Below are 25,354 nucleotides of genomic sequence, written 5' to 3'. Positions count from 1 at the left end.
GGTTTCCGGATCAAAGTAATGCAACCACGTTTCATCCTGGGTAACAAGCTGATTCAAAAAGTCGTCCTTGGAGTTCGCAACATGCCGTAAAATCAGCTGCGATGATTCACACGTTCGCGTTTCTGATCCGCGTTCAAACATTTCGGAATCCGTTTCGCAGAAAGCTTGCGCATGTCCAACTGATCATGGATTATTGACCCAACATGTTTTTTGGATATGTGCACTTTGTCAACTATCTCCTGAAGCGAAATCCGCCTGCTGCTCAAAATCAGGTCATGAATCTGGTCCAGTTTTTCCGGAGTTGACACTGACACTGGCCTGCCACACCTGTCACCATCTTCTGTTGAAAATTCACCATGCGTGAAGTTCGCACACCATTTCTTCACAGTGGAGTATGAAGGGTACTGTCCACCAATGTGTCTAGCATGCAACCATGGATTTCCTTGGGCGACTTCTGTTGCAGGAAGAAGAACTTCATTACACCTCGCAACTCCTCTTTGGTGAATTTGACATCTTGCTCCGCCATGGTTCAATCACTCACCTGTAAAATAAAAACCGTTCATGGTAGAATTGTGAAATTTGGTACTTAAACATATAAAAGATCAACATTTCACATGATATTAATTACATCAGGGTAGTACATTCGGAAGAGAGTCGGGCGAGAACTTATCAGCCGACCCTCGTAGAACGACTCTCTTCATCCGTAGGTCTATCCGTCGACAAATGGTAAGAAAAAGAGAGAACGATTTATATGTATACATACGTATAAATAATATATATATACGTACTGTTTTGTTTACTAAGTATAATATTTAACGTTTTTATTTATTTATTTATTTTAAATATGGATCTATCGTTACAAAAATAGCTTCAAGTTACCTTTTATGCGTCTATTGAAACCAAAAGTGGTACTAACGTAGAGATAAGAAAGCGTTACCTTGTATCTGGGGAGCAAAAGCCTCCCCATACAGTTTCGATGCTCTCTGGCATCTTTTTCAATGTCTTCAACAGCGCTGTAAGACTGGTAACATAGTGGAAAGGGGCCGTGGTGGCTCAGTGGTAGAGCGCTCATCTCTGATATGTAGGATTTATAGTTTGTCAGCTCGCGCCAAGTGGGCTTTGTGGTGAACAAATACTATGTGCGTGGGTTTTGTCGGGTTCTTCGTTACCTCACACTTTCTTCATTCCACCATTTCATTTATTCTAATCATCGCCGTTTCCTTTATCCTGCGCGGCATAATTGTGAGGCATAAAACTGACAGTTTGCATTTCATTCTTCCTTCCGCCTGTGGAGACCCTTTTCTTAAGAGAAATAAGTCATTTCAATCCTCTCTTCCAAAAGTTGTGTTAAACGTAACCTCTTGAGAAAATCATTATAAGGTGGAGAGGCGTTTCATTTTCTTGAAGGTTGAGTTGTATTTTTTACGTATTCGTAATAAAGTTGGCAGTTATCAACCTGTTACGGCAGAAGTGATGAATGTTAAAACAAAGTGGAAAATATGTGAAAAAATGTTTACACTAATTTACCTTTTCAGGTTCCATCACAGTTTAAATGAAAAGCAGCCAGCGCTGGGTGTTTAAAGTTAGTGTTTATGAGGCAGATTTTTATCTGGCAGAATATGTATTTTCGTGAATTTAAGGAAACTGATTTTAAGAAAATGAAATTTTGCCAAGATTTGATATACAGAAGTGTAATAAACTGAAATTTTTATCCACGCTTCTCCACTTTATAACGTATTTTTCAAGAGGCAACTTTAACACAATTTTTGGAAGAGAGGACTGAACATGCTTATTTCTCTTCAGAAAAGTCTCTCCACAGACAGAGGAAACCTATCTAGTATGTTAAGAGTCTACTACTGCAGTTGAAAACATTGAAAAAGATGCCAGAGAGCATCGACACTGTATGGGTAGCTGTCGCTCCCCGGATACAAGGTAAGTCTTTTTTATCTCTTAGTTATTCAATATGTATCCTGTAGCTAGAATTTGTAAATATAGAAATGCACTGCTTCAGGTTTCAATTGGGTTCCCATTTGAGCAAAATGGTAAAAGATAGTGACAAATTGTTTTCTGATTCAGAATCAGCATCCCAAGAGAATGTTCCGTCTGTACTGTTATTCCTCTACTAAAGCTGGAAATGAAATGTGTGCAATATTAGATTCCTATAGTTTGGAAGAATCCTGTAATTGCACATTGCGAAACGAGATCTACTTGTTTCAATAAGTAAATGATTCTGAGGTAATACTCAAACAGTAAAATAACGAGATTTAGATGCATAATTATCATGTATTAACATATTGTGAACATAATCTGTTCCTGTGTATCTTTATGGTACAAACTGATTATACTTATAAATGAGGAATGAAATAATGATACTTATGCGGAAAAAGTATACCTGAGTTCTACAATCCATATGTATCTAGTCATTTATCTATTAAACTACGTTCTCATTGTCTGCTTCCCCTTGTTTTACACATACATAGTGAGTCGTATCTTTTGTGTGTGCGTTTATCATGTCCTAGAAATTATCTTTTTATCTTAACAAATATTAAAAAATCGGTTTTTCTCGCTAAGTAATGTTATTATATTTTTTCATATTACGAGGCAATAGGCATGAATCTAAGATAATTCCTTTCACTGTACATTTAAGAATGTCTTTAATGAGTACTGTCTTACTATGTACTTCGAATTTTTGTCATTCATATTCTTTCAGTATTCTCTAAAACGTCTAAAAATTGCTAAACTTGACGCGTTATTAGGTTCCTCCCTTCCTGTGGAACTCTCCTCAGAGAGGAGTAAATAACTTAACTTGTGAAAAAGGGGGCCGCGGTGGCTCAGTGGTAGAGCGTTCACCTCTGGTGCTAGGGGTCGCGGGTTCTATCCCAGCCCCCGCCAAGTGAACTTTGTGGTGGACAAACACCGTGTGCGTGGGTTTTCTCGGGGTTCTCCCGTTTCCTCCCACTTTCTTCATTCCACCATTTCATTCATTACTCATCTTCACCGTCTCCTTTAGCCTAACTGGCATAACCGTGGGACGTAAAACTCAAAGATTTTTTAACTTGTGAAAAACGTTAGATGTTTTGGGACAGGATGAGGGGCGTGTGTTCCACACTTGATAATGTGTCATTAGTTTTAGATATTTATCCTATCTGTCCTCGTCACCTTGTCCTGCCTTTATCATCAATGCCATCTGTAAATATGAACATTTTTATATAAACTACATACTCTTCACATATTTGTGTATACTAATTTCTACAACCAATGTGAAAAATAAGTATACAGTTACCTAGAAATTCGTTAGAGCCTAATTTCCGAGCAAAAAATAGACTTTTTTTTAAAAAAAAAATCAGTGATTAGCATTTAATCTGTACAAGATACTTGGTCTAAAAAGCCTGTTTCGTTTAAGTAGTGGTAATTGATCAACAGTTATGTGAAATTTCGTTACTGTTGTACACAACACACAGGAGGGATAAAGATTTAAAATTAATGGTAAATATTATTAACTGTACAACATAAGTGTTTCAAAAAAGGTATATATATATCTGCACTTTTTAAGAAATGAGATTACCCATCTTTTCTCAGAAGAATTTCCAGAAGAAGGGAAGAACTTCAACAGTGCGCCCAGTTCAGCAATTTTAGATTTCACGGAAGGAAGTATACATTGTCACTGTCACAGGAGTAACAAAACACTGAAATCGTATGAATAAATTACAAGCTACAACCGAAGAGTGTTCTTAATTAAATTATGAATCCTATAGCATTTATCGGCTTAAATTTAGTCTTAATTAACGTACAAAAAAGAGACGAGAAGGAATAACGGGTTTAACACTGTATCTACGGGAGGAATAACGAAGAACGAAACAGAAACTGGATCTTCGTAGTATTAATAAGATTTTGCCTCTTGTTTCCTTTCGTCCATGTTCATTCGTTAAAAATTGTCAGCATAGATGCTTCATGATAAGTAATGCATTGTAATATACCTCTGAAATTACAGTAGAAACCGGATATAATGCGGCTGCTAGGAACATGCTTTAGCCCCGCGATATATTGAATGTGACTATAGGAGTGACAAAAATCGATCCCACTTAGGTGGAGGAAGGTAACGCTCGTGCATTAGTAAATTACAATATTATACAGTAATATAAAGTACAGCAATTTTAAAAATTACTCATTTGTTATGCTCTTTGCAAAATATTCACTGTTTAACTCAAGTTTCAAGAGTAAAAATGTATATATATATTTTCCCGCGATACTTCGAATCGCATTCTTTCGGGCTTCTGCTGTACTTAAAATTATGTTGTAAAGTTTATTAATTTTTCTTTATAGGAACATAAATGTGTGTTGGATTCATGTCGTGCTTTAGAAGCAGAAGGATTCTCAGTAACCTACTTACCTGTTGGACCAACGGGTCTAATTAATCTTGCTGATTTGGAAGAAGCCATGAGACCTGATACTGTTCTTGTTTCTATAATGACTGTAAATAATGAAATTGGTGTGAAGCAGCCAATAAAGGAAATTGGTAAGCGTGACATAAAGTAGAAATATCGTAATACTTCGCAAAAAACACATAATTTGTAAAATAAAAACTTTTTACCTCAAGTGTTCGTAAAAAAAAGTATTTCTATAAATTCACCCGTTGTTTTTTCGGAGTCTGCCTGGGATATCTCTTTATGTTGAATAGATTAAAGGCTTGCCTTACTTTCGTCGAAATATGTATACTTTCTTCGTGAATATACTTTCATCAGATAACTGGTAACTGGTACAAAGTAGAACACTCCTTACTTGTACTTAACCTATACATTTTAATCATATTCCAAGGAAAACAGTATGTTAAAGCTGTTAAAGTAATAGTCGACTTTTTGTTTACGAACATCTAAGAGTAAAAGGTTTTTACTGGCTACTGCTATTTTCTCCTCATGATACAAAAGCTTGGGTTGTCTATTTCTGACGGGTCTTTAAAGATATATGCGGTCTGGCATTGTCAACGTGGTGTATGTGACATCCTTTCTCTTGTTGGCTAGTTCCGGCCGTTTCTTTTGACTTGCCAGATGCACTCACGCTAATTCTTGTCAATACAGGCTCGAATTGATCCTTCTGCCTGGTGCAGCAACTCGTGATGCACAATATCTTTCCAATCTTACCAAACGCACGGCTTTCCCATACATTGTGAAGCTTCTCCTCCCCTCGACTATAATCTTTTTTGCACGTTGTTGTCGTAGGCTATGCACTTTTTATCACTCATAATCAAATGGTTCGAGTTCGTTAAGAGATTTACAGATAGAAAGTCGATCGTGTATGTTTTGAGTCAGATACGTCGAGCTTCATTTTGTGGCCAACCTTCTCTAAATGGTTTAACAGTGTTTGGTGATGGATGTTTAGGTCATTGGCGATGTCATGACACTGATTACGTGCTGGTTCTGCTCGACTTTTGTCAGAATATCATTCACTTTAATTGTCATTGGTCGCCCACTGCGAGGAGCATCTCAGACATCAAAACTTCCAGAACGAAAACCATTGAACCATCTTTTGTCTGTTGCTTTTGATAACATATTTTGTCCATAAACAGCACAAATTATATGCATCATTTGAACCTTTATCGAAATAAAATTGTAAAATTTAACGCAGTTTTGCGGAAAGTTCACTTGTCTTCACGGCGTCATACCTTACGCCTGGTAATAAGAGTTCCAATACTTTTTGCACATGTACTAACTTCAACTGTTAGCTGTCAAATGACGTTGGGTCTGATCCGTTGCGTCTCATACTCTAAGCTGTGGGACACTAACGTCATCTCCTGCGTAAAAGGCTCAAGGTTTTTTAGACTACTTGGTATATATATATATGTATATATATTTATAGATAGATAGATAGAGAGAGAGAGAGAGAGAGAGAGAGAAAAGAAAGAAAGAAAGAAGAGTTTCAGTGAAATGGAAGTGTAGAGTAGAAAATTCAAATTTTTATCATACATTGTAATTAAATTAAGGATAGTCAATACATTGTGTACTCAATGGACAATCATAGGCATTGTTCTCACGCTCCCGAAAATATACTGGAATATAGTTTTATTTTTATTTACAACCCTCGTGAAATTACTGGAAATAGGTAAGTGACCCTAAAAGTGTTTATAATTTGCTGGGCAGAATACAGCGAAATAATTCATAAAGTTTGACTCTTTGTAAGCTGGATAGTGATCCTGTATTTATCCGATTTTTGTATGGTCATTCTTTCATGTTTGAATAATCAACAAATTTAATACGAGTGAACATAATCGCTATCGCTATCGACTTAAGTTGATTATTTTTCCATAAGCATAACAGCACGTTTGTTATTTATGAAGCAGTAAAGGACGGGTCAATCAGCTTTATTCCTTCGACCATCTTAATCCATATAAGCTTTCACTGCGCGCCGATATGTGCACAGACTAAAAGAGGTTAATAAAAATAATCGGAAAATAAAATTTTCAAGCTCAGTGGCATGCAGTTGACGATTATCGAGGATGATTAAAGTCATTGAAAGAATTAATGTAACACAGCATATACATTTGTAGTAAGAAGTTCAATATTAGCAACTGGAAAATCACATAAGTTTGTAGAATGGAAGTGTGTATACATTGTCACAATATTAACATTATCTTATCTGTTAAAATGATAAATTGCTAATCAAGCATACAGAAATTGAAAGAATGATCAGTCATTCTATTATTGTTAATTAAATACAGAGTACATTGTCACAGGCTTTGTTAATCAATTCTTCGTAGATAAGAAAGCATTGTGGACCTATTTGTTCAAAATACATGCCATGTTATGATCGAATATACATAGTTGTGTACTTACCATTTTCAGTAACTTTCATATGTACCTTTGTTGTTTTGATTTGTTTTATTTTAAATGTACGGTGTAATTGAAATATTTCATAATTTCAACTATTGAACTAAGCCCGCTGAGCATAGGTTTAAGATTATATTTTCTTATTCTAATCTTGCTCAGATATCACATTCAATTTTCTTTTACCCAACAAAACTTCTTCCTTATCTTTATTTTTTCGGTGACTAGTAGCAGAAGTAACGTAGCCAAATGCAATCAACGTATGTAGAATATCATGAGAAGAGAGGTGAATACGTTTATAGAATTTGAATTCATCCCACACAGTCAATTTTACAAAAATAATTTTCCCTGGAGACTTTCGACATGTCTCATGGAAACACGGTGGCTCGGTAGTAGAGCGTTCACGTCTAGTGCGTGGGGTCTCTGGTTCGATCGCAGCTCGCGCCAAGTGGGCTTTGTGGTGGACAAACACCGTGTTTGTGGGTTTTCTCGAAGTTCTCCCGTTTCCTCCCACTTTATTATTTCCACCATTGCATTCATTTCTCATCGTCACCGTCTCATTTAGCCTAGCCGCCATAATCGTGGGACGTAAAACTGAAATATTTATTTTTTTTTCCAGTTGTCTCTTAAGTCAGTGGTTCCCAACCAGTGTGTTACACAATCCCATAGGGTGTGTCGCGAATTTTTAAAATTTAAAAATCATGAAACATTTGATAATTAGTTAAAATCAACTTTGAGACAGTCTAACAGTCAGTGCCTCTAACGGCAGCAACAATGTTCAATACTACATAGTCAGTAACAATGCTAAGTCCTTTAATAAACTTGTAGCCTTACACTATTATAATTTATATTACTATTAATAAAAAATCAAACATGTGTCACCATACGGTAAAATGTCGTGAGTCAAAAAAGGGTAGAAACCACTGCTATAAGATACTGCCGCGTTGCCGCCTCCTTCTTGTAGCTAGTTTTCGTGGCTTTCCGTACTGAACTGCTCTTGTTAACATTGTGCTTCTTTTACTTCACTTTTCATATAGAACTAGTAGAAACTAGGAGCGTCAAGATAACGTCCATTCAAAATGAATAATACTGTAAGATCTTAAGTTAGCCTAAGCTTTCATAAGATTTTGGGACGAACATCTCAAATGAAAGTGTACAAGTGTGAACATTTGTATTCTCAGATAGAGTGCTTTTTATTGGACAGCAGTTTGTTTTTGATTGCAGACATTTTGAATAGGGAACAATAAAATTATTTGAAGTCGTGCGAAGAGAAAAAATCAGATGACAACTGTAAATTTTACTAATAGACGTACTAATATATTTTGACGAATTGTTCAAGATCATTAAATTCTAATCTTGAATACTTTCGCATTTGAAAGTAATCCTTAGATACCTTAATAGTACATAGAATTTTCTCAGATGGAATTTTGAAGAGTACAACTGAAAATATTAAAAGTATTTTACTCGCTATTATTTCTATAATTAATGAAGAAAATATTGTTTATAATGTTTTTACAAGATGCCCATCCAACCGTAAAAGCCGTAAATAAACGGTGTATTTCATTATCAAACCTGGAAAATGTTAAAAAAAAAAAAAAAAAAAAGTCACACCGAGCTGTTTTTATTGTTGCGCGGTCAATAAAGGTTATTTCTATAAAATTTCTGACCGTAAAAACTATGAAAAAGCTGTGAATTCTATTATTTAATTTGAATGAAAACTCTTGTTTTACATTATCTGAGAATTGTTCGATAAGCAAAAATGAAATCTTAAGTATACTACTTCCAGTTCACACGTGTACGTGTTAAAACATGTAAGAAGTGTTTCCAGACTTCTCATTAATCAATGAACATCACACCACTATTCTAGAAGACAATTGTATAGTACAAAAAATATTCGGTAAAGGAAATACATTCTCTGAGAATTGATTTGAAATTCTATATTTAAATAAATAAGCTTGAGTTTGTCACCCTCCCGGAAGAATGGAGTAGAGAAATCTTTTATTTTTCCATAAACAGGTTTTTAAAGTTATTTGTTTGTTTTTAACATTGTAGTTTGTATTCACAGGTGCTTTGTGTCGTTCAAAGAAAATATTTTTCCACACGGATGCAGCACAAGCAGTTGGAAAAATACCACTTAATGTTCAAGACATGAATATTGACCTAATGTCCATAAGCGGTCACAAGATTTATGGTCCCAAAGGTAAGCTATCGGGGGTATTCATTATCCATTCATTTTGTTTCCAACGTCATATGAAAATTCCTCTCCTATCTTTAAATAATAATAATACAGTGAAACCTCTGAATAACGGACACCAATGGGACATGAATTTTTGTCCGTTACTGAGAGGTGTCCGTTACAGAGAGGTTACAGAAATTTAGTTTCTCACAACGGTAGTTGTATGCAGTAAAACAGAAAATACATTTTGTATGAGCGTAAACGCGTAAAATTCAATATGAAAATACTCTATTTAGTACGTATTTGAGTTACTGGGAGGGATGAAGGAGAAATTTATTTCTGTTAAATAATACTACTGCTGGGGGATGTATTAATGTATTCGTATACTGCAAAAGATAATTCGTGTACGCTAATTTTCTTAAGTACATATAAGCATTTTTCACTTATTTCAAGTTCTCACAACCTTCTCAAAAGATGCGTTAGGAATCAACTAATGGGCTAAACTTTTGTTTAGCGAAAAATGCATGGTTTTTCTTCTACAAGGATAATAAAGCTCTTTAGCAAGTGTGCACTGAGAATCCTCAGTACGGTTGCAGAAGAAACATGTATGTTGTGTGTTTGTGTATCGCAGAACCGAGAATAATTTCTGTCAGTTATGAAGAAGTTATTGAAATGTTTGGGGGGAAAATGACTGTCCGCGTCCGTATCTGAGAGTGTCCGTAAAAGGGAGGGTTTTGTCCCGTAAGAGAACATATGTTTTTGCCGGGACAAAAAAATCTGTCCGTATTATAGAGGTGTCCGTTATTGAGAGGTGTCCGTTAAGGGAGGTTTCACTGTAATAATAATCTAATTCACGTAAAAATATTGTTAACTGATGATGGTGGAGGTAATGTTCGACCACAAGCCTTCCAATAAATAAATTAATAAATAAATAAAACATATATACAGATAGTTATCAAAATAAAGGAGAACTTCGTAGCGTGCAATACGCAAGATGTGAAAAGTAATAAAAATACTGACAATACGTACATAGCGTCTGGCTGTTATTAGTAGTGTGTTTGGTGAGCATCAGGCGGGGTAGAAGGGAGACATGTTGAAGCGAACAGATGATGGTAATGCAAAATGGGCGACCTCTGAGTTTCAAAGAGGCCAAAGCGTGGGTGCGCAGTTAATTGGCAACAGTCGAAGGGGCCAGTGTCTTCGGTGTGTCACGAGGAACAGTGTCCAAGCTGATGACAGCCTACAGAGCTATGGCAAAGAATAATAGTGGACGAAAGAGAAGCCTTAGTGAGGGGGAAAAGGAGTGTTACCAAGGACAGAGCGAATGTGACAACAGTGACTGCAGAATTCAATCAGCACCTGAAACAGTCTGTTGCGATAACCACAGATCAACGCGACTTACATAACTGAACATATACGGTCGGGTTGCAATTTCTAAGCAGCTGGTCATTTACCCTAAAACTTATATTTAAATATATATTTATAAATAGTAATGTAATATTATTAAATACAAATTATTTGGCTTTACTTTAAAATGTTTGTCTATATGCCAGGGTTAGCAAAAACCATGGTTTTTATTGAAAAACCAAAAAACCCGTTTTTTTGTTTAAACCTGTTTTTTTTTAAACCAAGTTTTTTGGTTTAAATAATTTGCTCTATGTATTTATATCACATATGGATAGAAACAAGTTTGTTTCACCTTAGTGTTATTATACAACAACTGGGTTATGCTGGAAGGGGTCACATAAGCTTAAAGTGGAGTCCAAACCGTTTCTCGACTTACATCCGAAACAAATTGTCCTCCATTTGAACTCGAAACCGGGACTAATTGGCCACAAATGCGATACGTCTGCCGACTTACTCACGAAGAACTCCTGATACTTTGTACTGATCTTTATATACTTTTAATATAATTGTCTAATTGTCAAGAGTCATTTGAGAAGGACAAAAAGATAAACAGTTTCGTAAGTGAAACCATTATTCAGAATTACATATGGATAATTTCAAAATACTGCAGAGTACAGAAGAACTAATTAAGTCGAAGTTAGTTCACTGCGACTTTTATTAGTCCAAATTAATAACGACTAGTCCAAATTAAGAAATATAACGACTTAATTTGCGTATCAGTAAGAAAAGTGAATAAAGATAAAAATTATTTGAATCCACTTTGGCTCTGACCCATTTATACATAAATAGATACCAAAGATACTTCTGATTTCAGTAAATGCCTCTCGGGAGTTTGTATGATCCCCCCCCCCCCTTCTTCAAAAAAAAAGGTACAGTCTTTCGAAGTATTTTATCAATAGTAAACATTATTAAAACGAAACAATATTTGATTGTAATTGCATAACAATAATAAACTATAAAAAAATCACATTCATAAACATAAAAAAGTTGCTTTTGTAGTATAATCTCTTTGAGTAATGAATGGGGAATTTAGGTCTGAATATAATATGAATAATATGCGGGAGTAACACGCGATAACCCACAAATGTGTGTTCATCAAGATTTTACGAACACTTACACTTTTCCAATTATTTTTTGTTTTTTGGTTTCAACTTTTTTGAAAAAAACAGCTGGTTTAAACCAGCTAACCCTGCTGTATGCATTTTTGTTAGGTATCAGGGCCTTATACATTCACTGTCAATATGTTTTTTTTTTTTTTTAGGTATAGGTGCTTTATACATTCGTCGTCGACCACGTGTTAGGGTAGAACCTCTACAAAGCGGAGGTGGCCAAGAAAGAGGCATGCGTAGTGGAACAGTTCCAACGCCGCTGGTTGTAGGACTTGGAGCTGCGTCTGAAATTTGTCAAAGAGAAATGGAGGTAATTGAAAGATAACAGATATAACATTTGTAAGTCTTCTGTATTTTTCGTTTCTATATTATGTACATAATAAGAGAAGATTCTATGACAATCAAGATTCATGCATTTAAAAATAATTTATGTAGCACTTTTAATAAGTCACAGAGAAAGTTCTCATATTTGCAAAATGTCTGCTCTGAGTACAGCTGGTTCAAAGAGTGAATATTTCTTAATACAGTTTCTCTAATGAATATTCAGGGTGGGCTCTAAGCCGCTTGACACTAGGAACAGTTCTCATTTGACTAGAATAGCGGTAGCTGATCAACGTAAACAATACGTTGTAAGAAGTGAGTATTGATAAATAATTCATTTCAAATGTATTTTATTCAGGTGAGTTATGACCAACCCTACATTCTGAATGAATTGGTTATTATAATCTTAAAGAACATTATTGGCTGTTAAGTTGGAGGAAACTTCACACAAATTGTTCTACCAATACTGAAAAATATTGGCTTCTGAACTGACTAAACGAAAATGTACTCCTCCAGTCAACTATACCATAGTCTTCATAGAAGACTTTCACTTTGTGCATTCGATCTTTAAGACCAAACTGAATCCAGAAATGTAATAGTTTCGCTTGAGAAAAGCAAGGAAGAAAGATACCATAAAACGTAAGTGAAAGGAAATACATCTTTAAATGGTCGTAAGAGTAAAGACATATCCAAAACGTTCGAGACGCTTATTAATTTGTACTCTTGAGTTAATATATACATTCAAATGTGATCCTTTTCATTTCACTGTAAGTGATGTAATGAATGGACACACGTAGGAGGGAATAAATAGATAGTTCATTCGTACAGTTAAAGTGATATGTACTGATCAATGGATTTGTTCTTAGAAATAAGGGAAGTGCAACAAGAAAGATAAGAAAAGTTAAACAATAAAGCAAAAAGGAACAATTCTCCATTGCCTTTAAGATGAATTCTAGCTTTTCTAAATAATTACAGGGGGTCCATAAAGTCCTGCAGGAAAGAAAAACTCTATAACTTGGAAACCGTTACGTTTAAGTGTATAAATTTTTGGGGTTGGAAGAAGGGAAGTTTAAAGTTTTGTTCTGGCCACAATGCTTGATGACGTTTGCGCTGGTAATCACGTGACTTAAGATGGCATCTATTAAAGAAAAGGCACAATGTGTTTTGTGGTTTGCGGAATTAAAATCTTGCGTTTGAGTGCGGAGAAAATTCCAAATAACGTATGGAAAAACACCCCCAGCAGAAACAAGTATCAAGAGGTGGTACGAGAAGTGTAAAGAAACAGGAAGTGTGTCAGATTTACCACGCAGTGGAAGGCCAGAACGAGTGACGATGTGATTCACACGTTACAGGACAGCGTAGCCAGGAGTCCAATGAAGTCGCTTAAATGTAGGTCATTGGAACTGGGAATACCAAAGTCAACGTTACACAAGATCGTACGCAAGAATTTGAATTTCCGGTAATATAAGTTAAAATTTGTGCACGAGTTGATAGAGGAAGACTGTGACGTGAGAATTGAATTCTGTGAGTCAATGTTTACCCGCTTACAAGAAGATGGTGACCTGTCTCGATTTCTGTTTTCAGATGAAGCCACATTTCATGTGTCGGGAAAAGTGAACAGGCACAACTGCAGAATTTGGGGGGGGTGGAAAATCCACGTGAATTCGAGGAGCACAAACGGGATAGTCCCAAATTCAATGTGTGGTGTGCTGTTTTAATAGACCACGTTATCGACCCTTTTTTCTTCGAGGAAGAGACAGTAAATGGTAATAATTATCTGAACATGCTACAGACATTCCTTTTGCCAGAACTTACTCGGTTAGGCATCCTTAATGAGGTCCACATGCAACAGGATGGGGCACCGCCGCACTATGCCCTTCAAGTTCGACATTTTCTTAACGAAGAATTCAAGGAGAGATGAGTTGGCCGAAGAGGACCCACACCTTGGCCTGCAAGATCACCAGATTTGTCATCTTGTGATTACTGGCTGTGGGGACACGTGAAGACCAAGGAATATTCGCAGAAGCCAGCTAATCTGCACGATCTCAAGAACAAAATAACTGATGTGATTTTGAACATTCCAGACGAGCACCGCCAACACGAAATTCTTGGTTTCCCAACAAGACTGCAAGTGTGTTTGGTGCACAATTGGAGGTTTGGCGATGAACCTTAACTAGCTGAAACAAAACTTTGAACCTTTCTGTAAGTACACCAAAAAGTATATGTTAATACATTACGTAGTTTCCAAGTTAGAGAGTTTTACTTTCCTGCAGGACTTTATGGACTCCCTGTATTTGGTCACAATATGGAACGGAGATAGGAAACTGATTGCTAGACTTGCAGGAAAATTGAACCCGCATGCCTGGCGCATTGTTTAGTTCAAACCATTAGAATATGTAGGGTGACGTGAGGCAATTATGACAGGTAAATGTAAATCTTAAGTTTAACTGTTTATCCCAAAATAGTATTTTGTTTTAACTTTGACAAATACCATAATAATTGTATGCTACTTCTATATTATTTGCATGAATTAAAAAGAAAAATCTCATATAAGAGTAATTAACTCCTCCTCCTCCTGTAAGAGTAATTTGAGATTTATTCTTTGAACTCTCAACTGCTAGAATTACCACAACCGTGGGGAAAATATGGCAAAGTCTCGTCGCGTCTGTTGTATTTATATTGCACCAGCTTTTGAGCAGCTGCCATAGGCCTTTTTTTAGTAATTTAAAATGATATTTTTAAACGTTTTCTGTTTTCTATCTCTATTGATAAGGAAGTTATGAATAAAAAGGACTGTTATAGAGTCCACAGATTCAAATAAGAATAATTTAACTATAAAAACACAGACTTTAAAACATTTACAGTCCTTGCGTATTTTGAAAAGCGTAAACAGCCTATATTGTTAGCTACATTGAAATACTTGCTAAAGACACAATAACTAGATACTTTTCGGTCAAAAGCTGAGTCCGGATCTATTAGAAAAACTTCATCTTTATACCTAGAAACTCATTCATACAGTTTCCTTGCCATTTGATATCTTCTGCTATAAATAGTTCATGTCCATTTAGGGTAAAAGGATGGGGAAAAATCCACTTTACTACATCAACATAGAATCTCTTCAGCTGTAATGCAGGTATCTATGACACAGATATTTACAAAGACATCCAAATTCAGCAGACCTTAAACAGAGTTCTAATAAACATTTGTGTAATATTGTTTTTCAGTTTTTATTATTATTATTATTGTTTGTTAGAAACCATTTTATTATTGTTGTTATTATGCTTGCTTTGTGTATGTCTTATGCTAAAGAACTCATAGTATACTGAATTGAGTGTACATCTGAAATACATAGAAATAATCCCCTCGTGAAAGAATTACTCCACATCATCCTAATAATGACACAGAACTGTTTGTATTGCTGGTAGCTTTGTGGTAGACTACGTGTCTGGTAAGTAAAGAAAAGGATTCTACTCTTTACCAGTCCAGAGTTCAGATTTTTCTGTGCTCTTCCTTTTTTATGCTATTCGTGTTCTGACATTTTCCAAATGCTAATAGATAAATTTGTAATAATTATTATTCCTTTTCAGTATGATCATAAATGGATAGAAAAATTGTCTAAGAGGTTAATAGATCGAATAGTAAGTGAAATACCAGATGTGATACGAAATGGCGATCCTACTCACTCATATCCTGGATGTGTCAATCTGTCGTTCGCTTATGTTGAAGGTTAGTTGCAGCTATTCAATGTTTTGTTTATATTCAGAATTCAGTCACACAGAGAAAGCTGTTAAATTGGTCATATAAATAATGTAGCCTTGTATATGTAGACGCTGTAGATATCAGCCATTACTTTGTAAGACTAATATAGGAAAACTCATTTATTTATTTATTTATTTTCTGTAGGACCAAGAAATACCAGTAGCCATGCAGTGGTCCATTTATCTGTAATATCAGTTCTATGAAGTTGTCTTAGTGTGAATATCGTAAAAATGAGAAGACATTAAAGCGGAAAACGAAAATGTTGCAAGTCAGTTCAAATTATGTAATTGACAGTCAATAATAGCTGAAACTTTTGCACGAATTGTCTTAACATTGGCTTCTAAGTGGGTTACCGGTGTCCTGCATGAGTTCTACTATTAGGTATCATGTAGTCACCTGCATTTCTAACAATAATTTGGTTTGTGCAATTCCTTCCGTCACATGATGAGAGTTATTTGGAAATTGTTTCACATAGTTAGTATAGGGATAATGTGTATATTTTGCTGCTGTCCTGGAGCCCACCCATGACTCACATGGTTGATTTGACGACATTAATACAAATTTGTAACAAAAATATAAGGTATTTATCTATGTATTTGCTCAGTTATGTGATTATTAATTGCAATTAATTATATATAAGACTGTACATATTGTATTTGTTGTTTGAGAAGAAAGACACCAAACTAAATCCTTGGTTTCATAAAGTTGAGATCTAACTAAATATGTTTCAAGACATCTTAATCGCTTTCCCACACCTGAAAATAGAGTTTCACTAAATTTATTTAAAATCATTAGAAATGTTTTCAAGGTAAAACGTATTCCTATAAGAAGTTCATTACATACGTTTCTATGTGAGTTTTCTCTTAGTTGACACTTATCTGAAACACTTCATCGCATCAATGAATTGCATTTCATCAATTGCAGTGAGTAACAGTTACCAGGAAATTCATTCCAACTTACATTCATAGGAAGTACGTTAAATCAAAAAAAGAGTGATAACCCTATAATATGTGCTTTATACTTTCTTCAGGAAGCCTAGTTCGTTTCAATTTTGAGAAGATAGGTTGTTTCTTTTTCGCTCCGAGAGGTTTCAAAGGCTGGCTGGAACTGTTAAACACGTCCTCAGTTTGGTAACCTTCAGAAGTCATCGATAAATGTGTCAGTGCTCACTAAAAGTTTGATTGAGACTCAACTACATCGTAAATAAAGCAAGACTGTTCTTTGAACCACATAGAATAAAAAAAATTGCATGACTGGACCTCGACTCAACTTTGGATCTTCAGGGTAACATGCCACTTCCTGAACAGCCATACATTTCCCTCGTTCAGTGTGTGTTCATTCACTCAGACCACATGGTTTGTGCCACAACTTCTGTTGTGCTTGGACAATCCATTGTCCACATTCAAAACATCTCTGACGATTATATTATACACTATATTGATAAATGGAGGAAACAACTGATTTTTTTTTAACACACTACCAGTTCCTCTATAGGTGCGAATTCAACGAGAAACAAAGATCGAAAAAATGCACGATTGGACTGGGGACTCGACCCTAGTATCTTTGGAGTACCGTTCCGATGCGTTAACCACTACGCTACCCAGTCCGCTCCCAGAACAGCGGACATTGGCTTCAAGAGTAAGGGAATGTATGGCTGTTCAGGAAGCGGATTGAGTAGCATAGCACGGTACGCCGTAGATCCCGGGTTCGAGTCTCGGTTCGGTTGTACATTTTTCCCCTCTTTGTATATCATTGAATTCACTATGTAGAAAATTTAGTTTATCAACATAATACAAAACTGTTCTTATTTGAATTTGCATTTCATCAAAATCATAAAAACTCTACAACACTATATATAGATTTTCTGTTTCTGAGCATCTAAAAATATTTCCGGCCAACTTTTGTTTCATTTCCCAGTATAAGCTAATATTGCTTTCCATTGTTGGTGAATTTAAATTAATGTTAGAGAAAATGTTCTTATATGACGGTCTGTTTTGAAGAAAGAAAAGAAAAGAAAATCGGAAAAAGACCCATCTGGGAACAGTCTCAATTGTATCAAGTATATACTAATTTTACATGTTAAGAAAACTGACTATTTAAAAACTTAAGATTATGGACCGAACTAGTAAGTTTCTTGCGTTATTATTTTAAGGTGAAAGTCTTCTAATGGCACTAAAGGATGTAGCTTTATCTAGTGGTAGTGCGTGTACATCAGCATCTCTTGAGCCATCATATGTCTTGCGGGCAATTGGTGCAGATGAAGATTTAGCACATTCTTCTATCAGGTGAGAGTAGAAATATTGTCCTTTCTGATTTCCTTTAGCAGCGTAATAATTAATTCAAATGCTTAGGGTTGAAATCAGACACAAGAGAATAAATTCACCTCTATTTTGAAAATCATCTTTAGAGGTTATTTTCTTAAAAATAATGCGAGTTCTATGAAAAATAGCATAAGCCTTCTTCGAAACTTTCGAGTGGTGTCTTGCTTGAGGTTCAAATCAGATAAGGAATCATTAATGAAGTTGCTTTATCTTTGATAAGGTGTATAATAAATACTAACTGAAGTTACACTTACAAAAATTTGTAATTTTTTAAAAGAACCCGTGCTAAGGAAGGCATTAATTCATTTCCGAAACGTTTATGGTGAGAGTATTGGGTACGTTTGATAAGTGCAACTTTAGTTAGCGTGAATTTACACCCAACTTTAAGGAAATCTTAATAGAGAAAAATCTGGATTCCATGAAATGTAGCTTTTATCCCTTTGAGGCGTAATGAAAAAGAGAAATTCCTTAGCTTGCTTCTACGGTGCACGGCAATGCAAATTATATTACGTCACATACTTTCGACTTTTCTTCTTTCCTGAGAACGTTGATCAAGATCAAATAGCGATGGCATTTGACTTCGAAAATACTCTTCCATACATATAACAAACTAACAATGTGTTTTCAAGGAGTACACATCGTGCAACAGCAAAAGAATGAATGCTAGAATTTATGGACTTGCACACTGAATCGTTCACAGTCAAAACGATACGAATATCAAAATGGACTACCCATTCCACAATCAAATGTTCTTTACAACACACACTAATGCTAATCAAACTTTTCGTCAACAACTTCACCCTGTAAAATTTTCTTCCCCCTCTCCCTTTATTTTTCTAATTGGAGTATAAAGCAGAAAAACGACTAACCTTTTCGAATTCAAAGGAATACTCCTTAATTTCCAGGAAAGAAAACTCCTGTAACGCACTATTATGCATGTGAAATTTTACTTCCCGTTTCAGACATTTGTATTTGAGACATGAAATCCGAACCAAAATGTATCAAGATTCGAACGCGGAACCACCCGTAGAGAACCAAACATACTACCATTCCACTAGTGAAAGCGGGAAACAAACTATTTTTCTTTACAGTCTGAACCGTGGCCATTGTGATGTATTTCTTAAGCACTGTGTACGGTAGTATAATTTCGTAACTTTCTTGCCTTTCAAGAATGTATTTGGAAGATTTTCAGAAACACGGCTCTATTGATTTGAACTGGATTCTGGTCATTCTCTTTAAACATTTAGGACACATCCGTAGATCCTAAAAAGTAAATAAATATGATGACTGGAATGGTGGCTTATTCAATCTTATGTGAACTAGGGGTAAATAATATCGTGCCCGAGGGATTTTTCTAGAGCCAATAGGAAACCCGATGGCTCAGCGATTGAACTTGTACTCTAGTGCAAGGGATTTCTAGTCAAACTGCAAGGCCATGAAAGTTCGTTGCGGATAACATCGTATTCGTGGGGTTTGTTAAGAAGTTCTGCTCTTTCGAACTTCAATTTATTAGTAATTTCATCAATTAAATTACATTTATCGTCTAATTTTGCTTACAGGAAAGTAATATATAGATTTTATTTAATTTGTGATTCATACACATCCCGTGCACTGTTGTTCAAATATCACGTTCGAAATCTGGATTGTTAACTTAAACATAAATAGAAATATAGCAAGAAATAACAGCTACACTAAAGTTATTAGGAAATTCTTTACTTTGCTGATATGATTGTCTTCACTCTGGCGTCAGTTAGTTCGTAATGTTTTGTGGATGTAATTCAACTGACGTCGTTATACTCACTGCGTATGTAAACACAATAAAACTTCTTATCTTACTATCTCTATATGTAAAATGTAATCTCTTCAATACTTCGGCTGAAAATTGAATCACGAAGATAAAATAAGTTTTTCTTAAGTGGGTAATGAAGATGCAGTAATGAAGATTAAGTGGATAAAAATGTATTGTGATCGAGATTAAATCTCTTTTGTGAAATTAGCTGTTAGTTATCCCATTTTTTCAGCTATATTGCTTATCTTATTGTGTAAATTGCAGATCTCCAACAATGGGATCTATATTATATCTTTATATGTATCGTTGGTTAGACCTTTAATTTGGGATATTTGTTTCATTGGGAGTTGAAAAATATCTTCCTGTTATTTTTTAATGCACAATCCTGACGTGCAAAACCATAGTTTATTTATCTTATATATTGACAAAGAGTTGAGTATTGTTTGTTTCTTACATTAGGTAATATCGACAAGCTTTGTTAATGTTTAATGTGAGAATGTTGTATCATTTATGCGCATATTATGATTTCCTTTGTACTTACTATATATATATTATAATTACAAAGATGTCCTTGTTTTCATGCGCTTCTTAAGGTTCGGCATTGGAAGATTTACAACTGAGGAGGAAGTGGATTATACAGCAGGACGATGTATCAAACATGTTAAAAGACTAAGGGAAATGAGGTGAGTTCTCTGTTGGTATATTTATTTATTTACAAGTAGTGGTGTGTGTGTTACTGTTCGAGAAAACAAATCAACAATAGTCGATGCAATCCGCAACTTAACAGTGTTTTTATTTATGTATTTTACCTATACAGGATACAAATGAATAAAGAAAAATGTCCCAACAAAGTAAAACTGTCGGTTATTATTAGCGATGAACGACATACTTCTCAGCGCCATACTTTTTTTTTCTTTTTTCTCGATCATTAGGGATGAGAATTTAGTCGCAAGCATGAGCATATATTTGGAGCATATGTCATTATCCATGCTGTATACTGTCGTCTTGCTAATGCCATAATGAAAATCTTGATGATAGTAATGTTTCATCATCAGTTTCATCGAAATAGGTGCCGTAGTTGTGGTACACCATCAATGTTTAGCTAATCAAACTAATTATTTTTTTTCCAGTTTCACTAAAACCACGCATGAACATGTACTTACCTATATCATTTTGTTCATCTCAATGAGGTCTATTTTTTCCCCTCTATTAAAAGCTAATTAATTTTGTACAATTTAAAATTTCACCTCGTTCAGTATTCCCGAGATGCTAGGTAGCAGAATAGGTTGTTGCTCTATAAGACGTAAGAAACACTTAGAACGAAAATTAAAATACAGCGCGCGTGCGTCTTCAGTGCACTAGTCCGAGACGGACAGTACTGTATTGCGGTAATATTACTAGAATTTTTTCATTGAGTGCGGGAACGCGTAGTATTATTTTCTTTATATTACTAACATAATACATAAAAACATTTACATGAAATCCGGAGACTTATTCGGGAAACTGGACGGTCTGGTAATGTTACACTATGGTAGTTTGGATTTCACTTTAACTATGGAATCCTCGGTGCTGAAAAGAAACGCGAAATTTCAAGCAAATAATAAGAGTACAATAAAATGAAATTTCAATAAACAAACAGATAACAAAATGATGAAATTTTGTTTGTATGTGTACTTTAATTTAAAACTTAACGAATTGTGTGTGTATAAGCATGAAAATATCGTACTTTCAATTTATTTATTTATTTATTTATTTTTAACTTGAAGGTACTTACAACAAAATAAATTTTCATTCTTATAATTTGTGAAGAAAAAGATTTGCAGTGTTTTGTAGTCATAGGAAACAACTACAACTTATTGTAAGCTGAGTTATGACTTAATCTTAGATCTTATGAAAGGACTGGGTACGGAATTTCGTTACCAAGGAGACTAGTTGTATGTAACGATAAGAAAGCACGTACTTTCCTTGAGAATTAGTGAAACAAATAAACATGACTCGATTGTCTTTATATATATATATAAAAAAATAAATTAAAAAAAAAAAAAAAAACTCCTACAACGTGAAATTATTGGTTTTAAACTTTAGAATTTCACAAACTAGTAAACTTTGCTGACATATACATGAATAAAGGTCGATTGAACAGGACGCAAGGATCATTGGTGCATTTGGAAATGCCTTCTGGTTCCCAGGTTCGTCGTCCCTGAAGGAGGAAAGAAAACTCAACAATAACACGTGTGATTCTCAGCTGTGAGGCAGGGAGTCCTACTTTCCGGAAATTGCACGGAACACGTTATTTTATTTACTTTTATGTATGTGCTTCAGGTCCAGCGAAGTTTCAGCATTCGACGGACAAGTAACGAAAAATTAATGGAACCAGTGTCTTACCAATGACAATGGTCACGTGAAGAGGCAACTGGAAGTTCTCTTTCGAAATAGTATTCTTGTTACTGCAAGGTGTATATTGAGCAAATAATCAGCAAGCATAAGTTTCCGTTAGCTTAGACTTATCAGAATTATCGAATGCCAGACATTCTCTCAGCGAAAGCCTGACTTTTCAGTAGAAAAAAACTGTAGAAAACTTTTTTTTTTAAACCCTATGCTGACGATGTTAAGTTGTCTCGTTTTAAACAGGAAAAATCCCTTTTTCAGTCGTCTAAGCTTTCTTCGGTTCTAAAAGAGGGCGGCGCTAGATGTCATGTTAGTTTTATTACATTAAGGTCTTATATCAGATCCCCATGCTATTCGTGTCGTCTCTCTGTTCAGTTGTCTCGTCTTGAAAATAAAAACGAACAACTGTTCATTTTTACGAATAGTAATATATCTGACTGAGTGCAGTATTATGTGAAACAGAAAGGACCTAATGATTATAAAAATGAACTATGATTATGCACTTTTCATGACAGTGTGTACGAGGGGGGGGGAGGCACTCAAAAATAACCGGAATTTCCTGAAAAAAGCATGAACATCTTCTTTTAATACAATTTTTTTTTTTTCAAATACAACTTCGGCAATCACCTTTAAAGACACTCCATTAGTACTAATGCACTTGTTTAAACGTTCATTCCATTGTTGGAACCACCTTCCAAATTCAGCCTGTTTGATATCTGCAAACGCTATCGTGACATTGCATTTGATTTCGTCGACATCGGCAAAATGCTTGCCTTTCAAGTACCTTTACATCCAGCGATAAAGGAAGAAATCCATAGGACCCAAATCTGGCGAATAGGACGCGTGGGTCAAGGTGAGATGTCTGGGCACAATCTTAGCAGCTACTCGTCGCATTCCTAAATTGTCGTGCAAAACGCGCTGAATGGAGCTCCAGGATAACCCGGATAAGTCTTCGAGTTGGTCGATTATTCTGCGTCCATCTTCTTTGATGAGATCACGAAAATTGGCGATGTTGTTCTCGGTTCGCGCACTTGAAAGACGGACCGAAACGGGGCCTAATCCCCAATGATCATTTTCCCCTTTTTAAACCAAGCAAACCATTCCTACACTGGCGTTTTACTGAGAGTATGTTCTTTATAAGCTATTTGCATCATCACAACCGTTTCTGCTGCGTTTTTACCTAGTAAAAAACAAAACTTTCTTCGTGTCACGAGTGCATTAGAGACACAGACATACACACACATATAACTGCCACAAAAACCCACGTATCGTTGTCGGTTGACGTCACTTGGCATGCTGACTCAGGAGAGGTTCTCCCACAGTGCCCTAGCGACGCAACCTCGTACTACAAGTACACGATGCGCAGGAGTACGATTCCAGCTATATTTGGGTGCTTCCAAGTACAATAAAAATCGAAACCATTTGTATGTTGAAACATGTAGTAGATTATGTCGTTTCTTATAACACACCTTAAAACTTGCTATAGCTTTGATTAAATAAGCGAGTTCCGTTTTAATAGTAGAAAGATTAACACGCTCTATCAATACCCGTGATCATGGTTCAATCCTCGGTGGAGCATATTTTTTAAAGATGTTAACAATACTTCAGGTCATAGTGTGATACTAGTTTTTCTGTTTTATGTTTTCGGAGTTGCGTGAACTAGTGATGTTTTCAAAGGGTGGCCCTTATCTTCGACCATGCTCAACTTGTGTTAGTGTTTTCTCAGTACTATTTTCACCCCCTTCCCATCCCATACAAGGTGATGATGTAATCTTGGAGTTCGTACTACTGCTGACAAGTGTGTGTCTGTACAGTCGCGCAAGCGTAGTGTACACGTCACGTATAGCAGTTCCTCAAGAATTCTTTTCTACCGTAAGTTTACGAATTTAGCATTACATACACACTATTTATTACGTGATATCTTACGTTAGTGCTAGCGAGTAGTAGGCCAGGCTAGTGGTGCAAAATGGGAGGCTTTCTTTTCGAAGAGGGCATATTGGGGATGTTGTTGGAAGCGTTTATGCAAGACTTACGGTAAGGTATAATGAAAGTAACAGTATCCCTGATGATGATAACAAAGAACTCGTGGCAAGACATCATCAGAGAATATGAATAGTGAAGGAAGAGTAATTCCAGAACATTAAAGAAGTTTGTTTTACCACAAAGGACCATAGTGCTAATGCAGCACAACTGACTGCAGAACTCAGTACCTAGAAAGCAAAGACTCGCGATGTCCGAAGAGAGCTGTAGTACCTCATTCTGTAGTCAGGTAGATTTCGAAACCTGGTATCACCGATACCAACGTAGTAGTGCAAAAAAGATTTTGCCGAGAACACACAAAACATAATCTGTAGATGATTGGACGAGAGTAATATGATTCGATGAGTCATCTTTCTCTGATTTGTAACAACATATCGGGTTTTATTTATGGCAGTAGCTCTGGTATGGGTTCACAGTTTCATTGTATTCCATTGATCCTATTATTACTCTCAAAAAACCACGGTGGGCAGAGCGTTCATCTTTGGTGCGTGAGGTCCCTGATTCGACCACACTCGCGCCAAGTTGGCTTTGTAGTGGATAAACACCAGGTGCTTGGGTTTCCTCGCGGTTCTTCTGTTTCCTCCCATTATTTTATTTATTCACATTATAACAGTCTCCTGTAGTCTATGACATAACCATGGGACGTTAAACTGAAAGATTTCTCTTAAAGAATGTAATACAATTTGGAGGATCAGGTGCACCTTATGGGGCAGATGTTCTCTAACAACGATGTAGTCTTTCGAGATGACAATGCAGTAATACATACAGTCAGACCACCTCATATGTGGTTTTAGGAGCACCAGGATGAACTTCAACATCTTCCATTTAGTCTTCCGACTTGAACGTTACTGAACATGTATGGCCAGTTTTACAGATGCGAATTCGACGCAATTTCCTCCTCTATTATTGATGCAGCTCAATGTTGCACTGTATGAAGAAAAGTTCACTGTTGCTCTGAAAGCGATTTACGAGTTATTTACCTCAATTCCGCGACGAATACAGCTGTGCTACACGTTAAAGATGATCCAATGATATTAATTAAGTAGGTTGTATTTTGTTAAGGTGTTTCCATTATTTTGATAAGTGCATGTATGTGCAATCGAAAATACAAGTAGATCTAAGTTAAAATTTCACCTAAACAGATTTTCATCTCACCGATATTGTAAGCAAATGTTATAGTATATTCATATATCCAGCTAACTAAACAGCACCAATCATCAGAAACT

General features: G+C 35.7%; 1 protein-coding gene across 1 annotated transcript in view; it reads left to right on the top strand.

Moving 5' to 3' along the window:
- Positions 1 to 25,354, top strand: part of Nfs1 (Nfs1 cysteine desulfurase) — a 59,027-nt gene that overhangs the window by 31,911 nt on the left and 1,762 nt on the right. Inside the window, exons 5-10 of the mRNA XM_081743868.1 lie at positions 4,324 to 4,516; positions 8,884 to 9,018; positions 11,663 to 11,820; positions 15,419 to 15,557; positions 17,743 to 17,875; positions 20,294 to 20,383. Of these exons, the coding sequence (XP_081599994.1) occupies positions 4,324 to 4,516; positions 8,884 to 9,018; positions 11,663 to 11,820; positions 15,419 to 15,557; positions 17,743 to 17,875; positions 20,294 to 20,383 (848 nt within the window). The remainder of the gene's footprint in view (positions 1 to 4,323; positions 4,517 to 8,883; positions 9,019 to 11,662; positions 11,821 to 15,418; positions 15,558 to 17,742; positions 17,876 to 20,293; positions 20,384 to 25,354) is intronic.

This window comes from Thermobia domestica, chromosome 2 (assembly GCF_964235325.1).
Source record: "Thermobia domestica chromosome 2, izTheDome1.hap1.1, whole genome shotgun sequence".
Classification (NCBI taxonomy): Eukaryota; Metazoa; Arthropoda; class Insecta; order Zygentoma; family Lepismatidae; genus Thermobia; species Thermobia domestica.
This window is presented reverse-complemented; position numbering and strand designations above follow the sequence as displayed.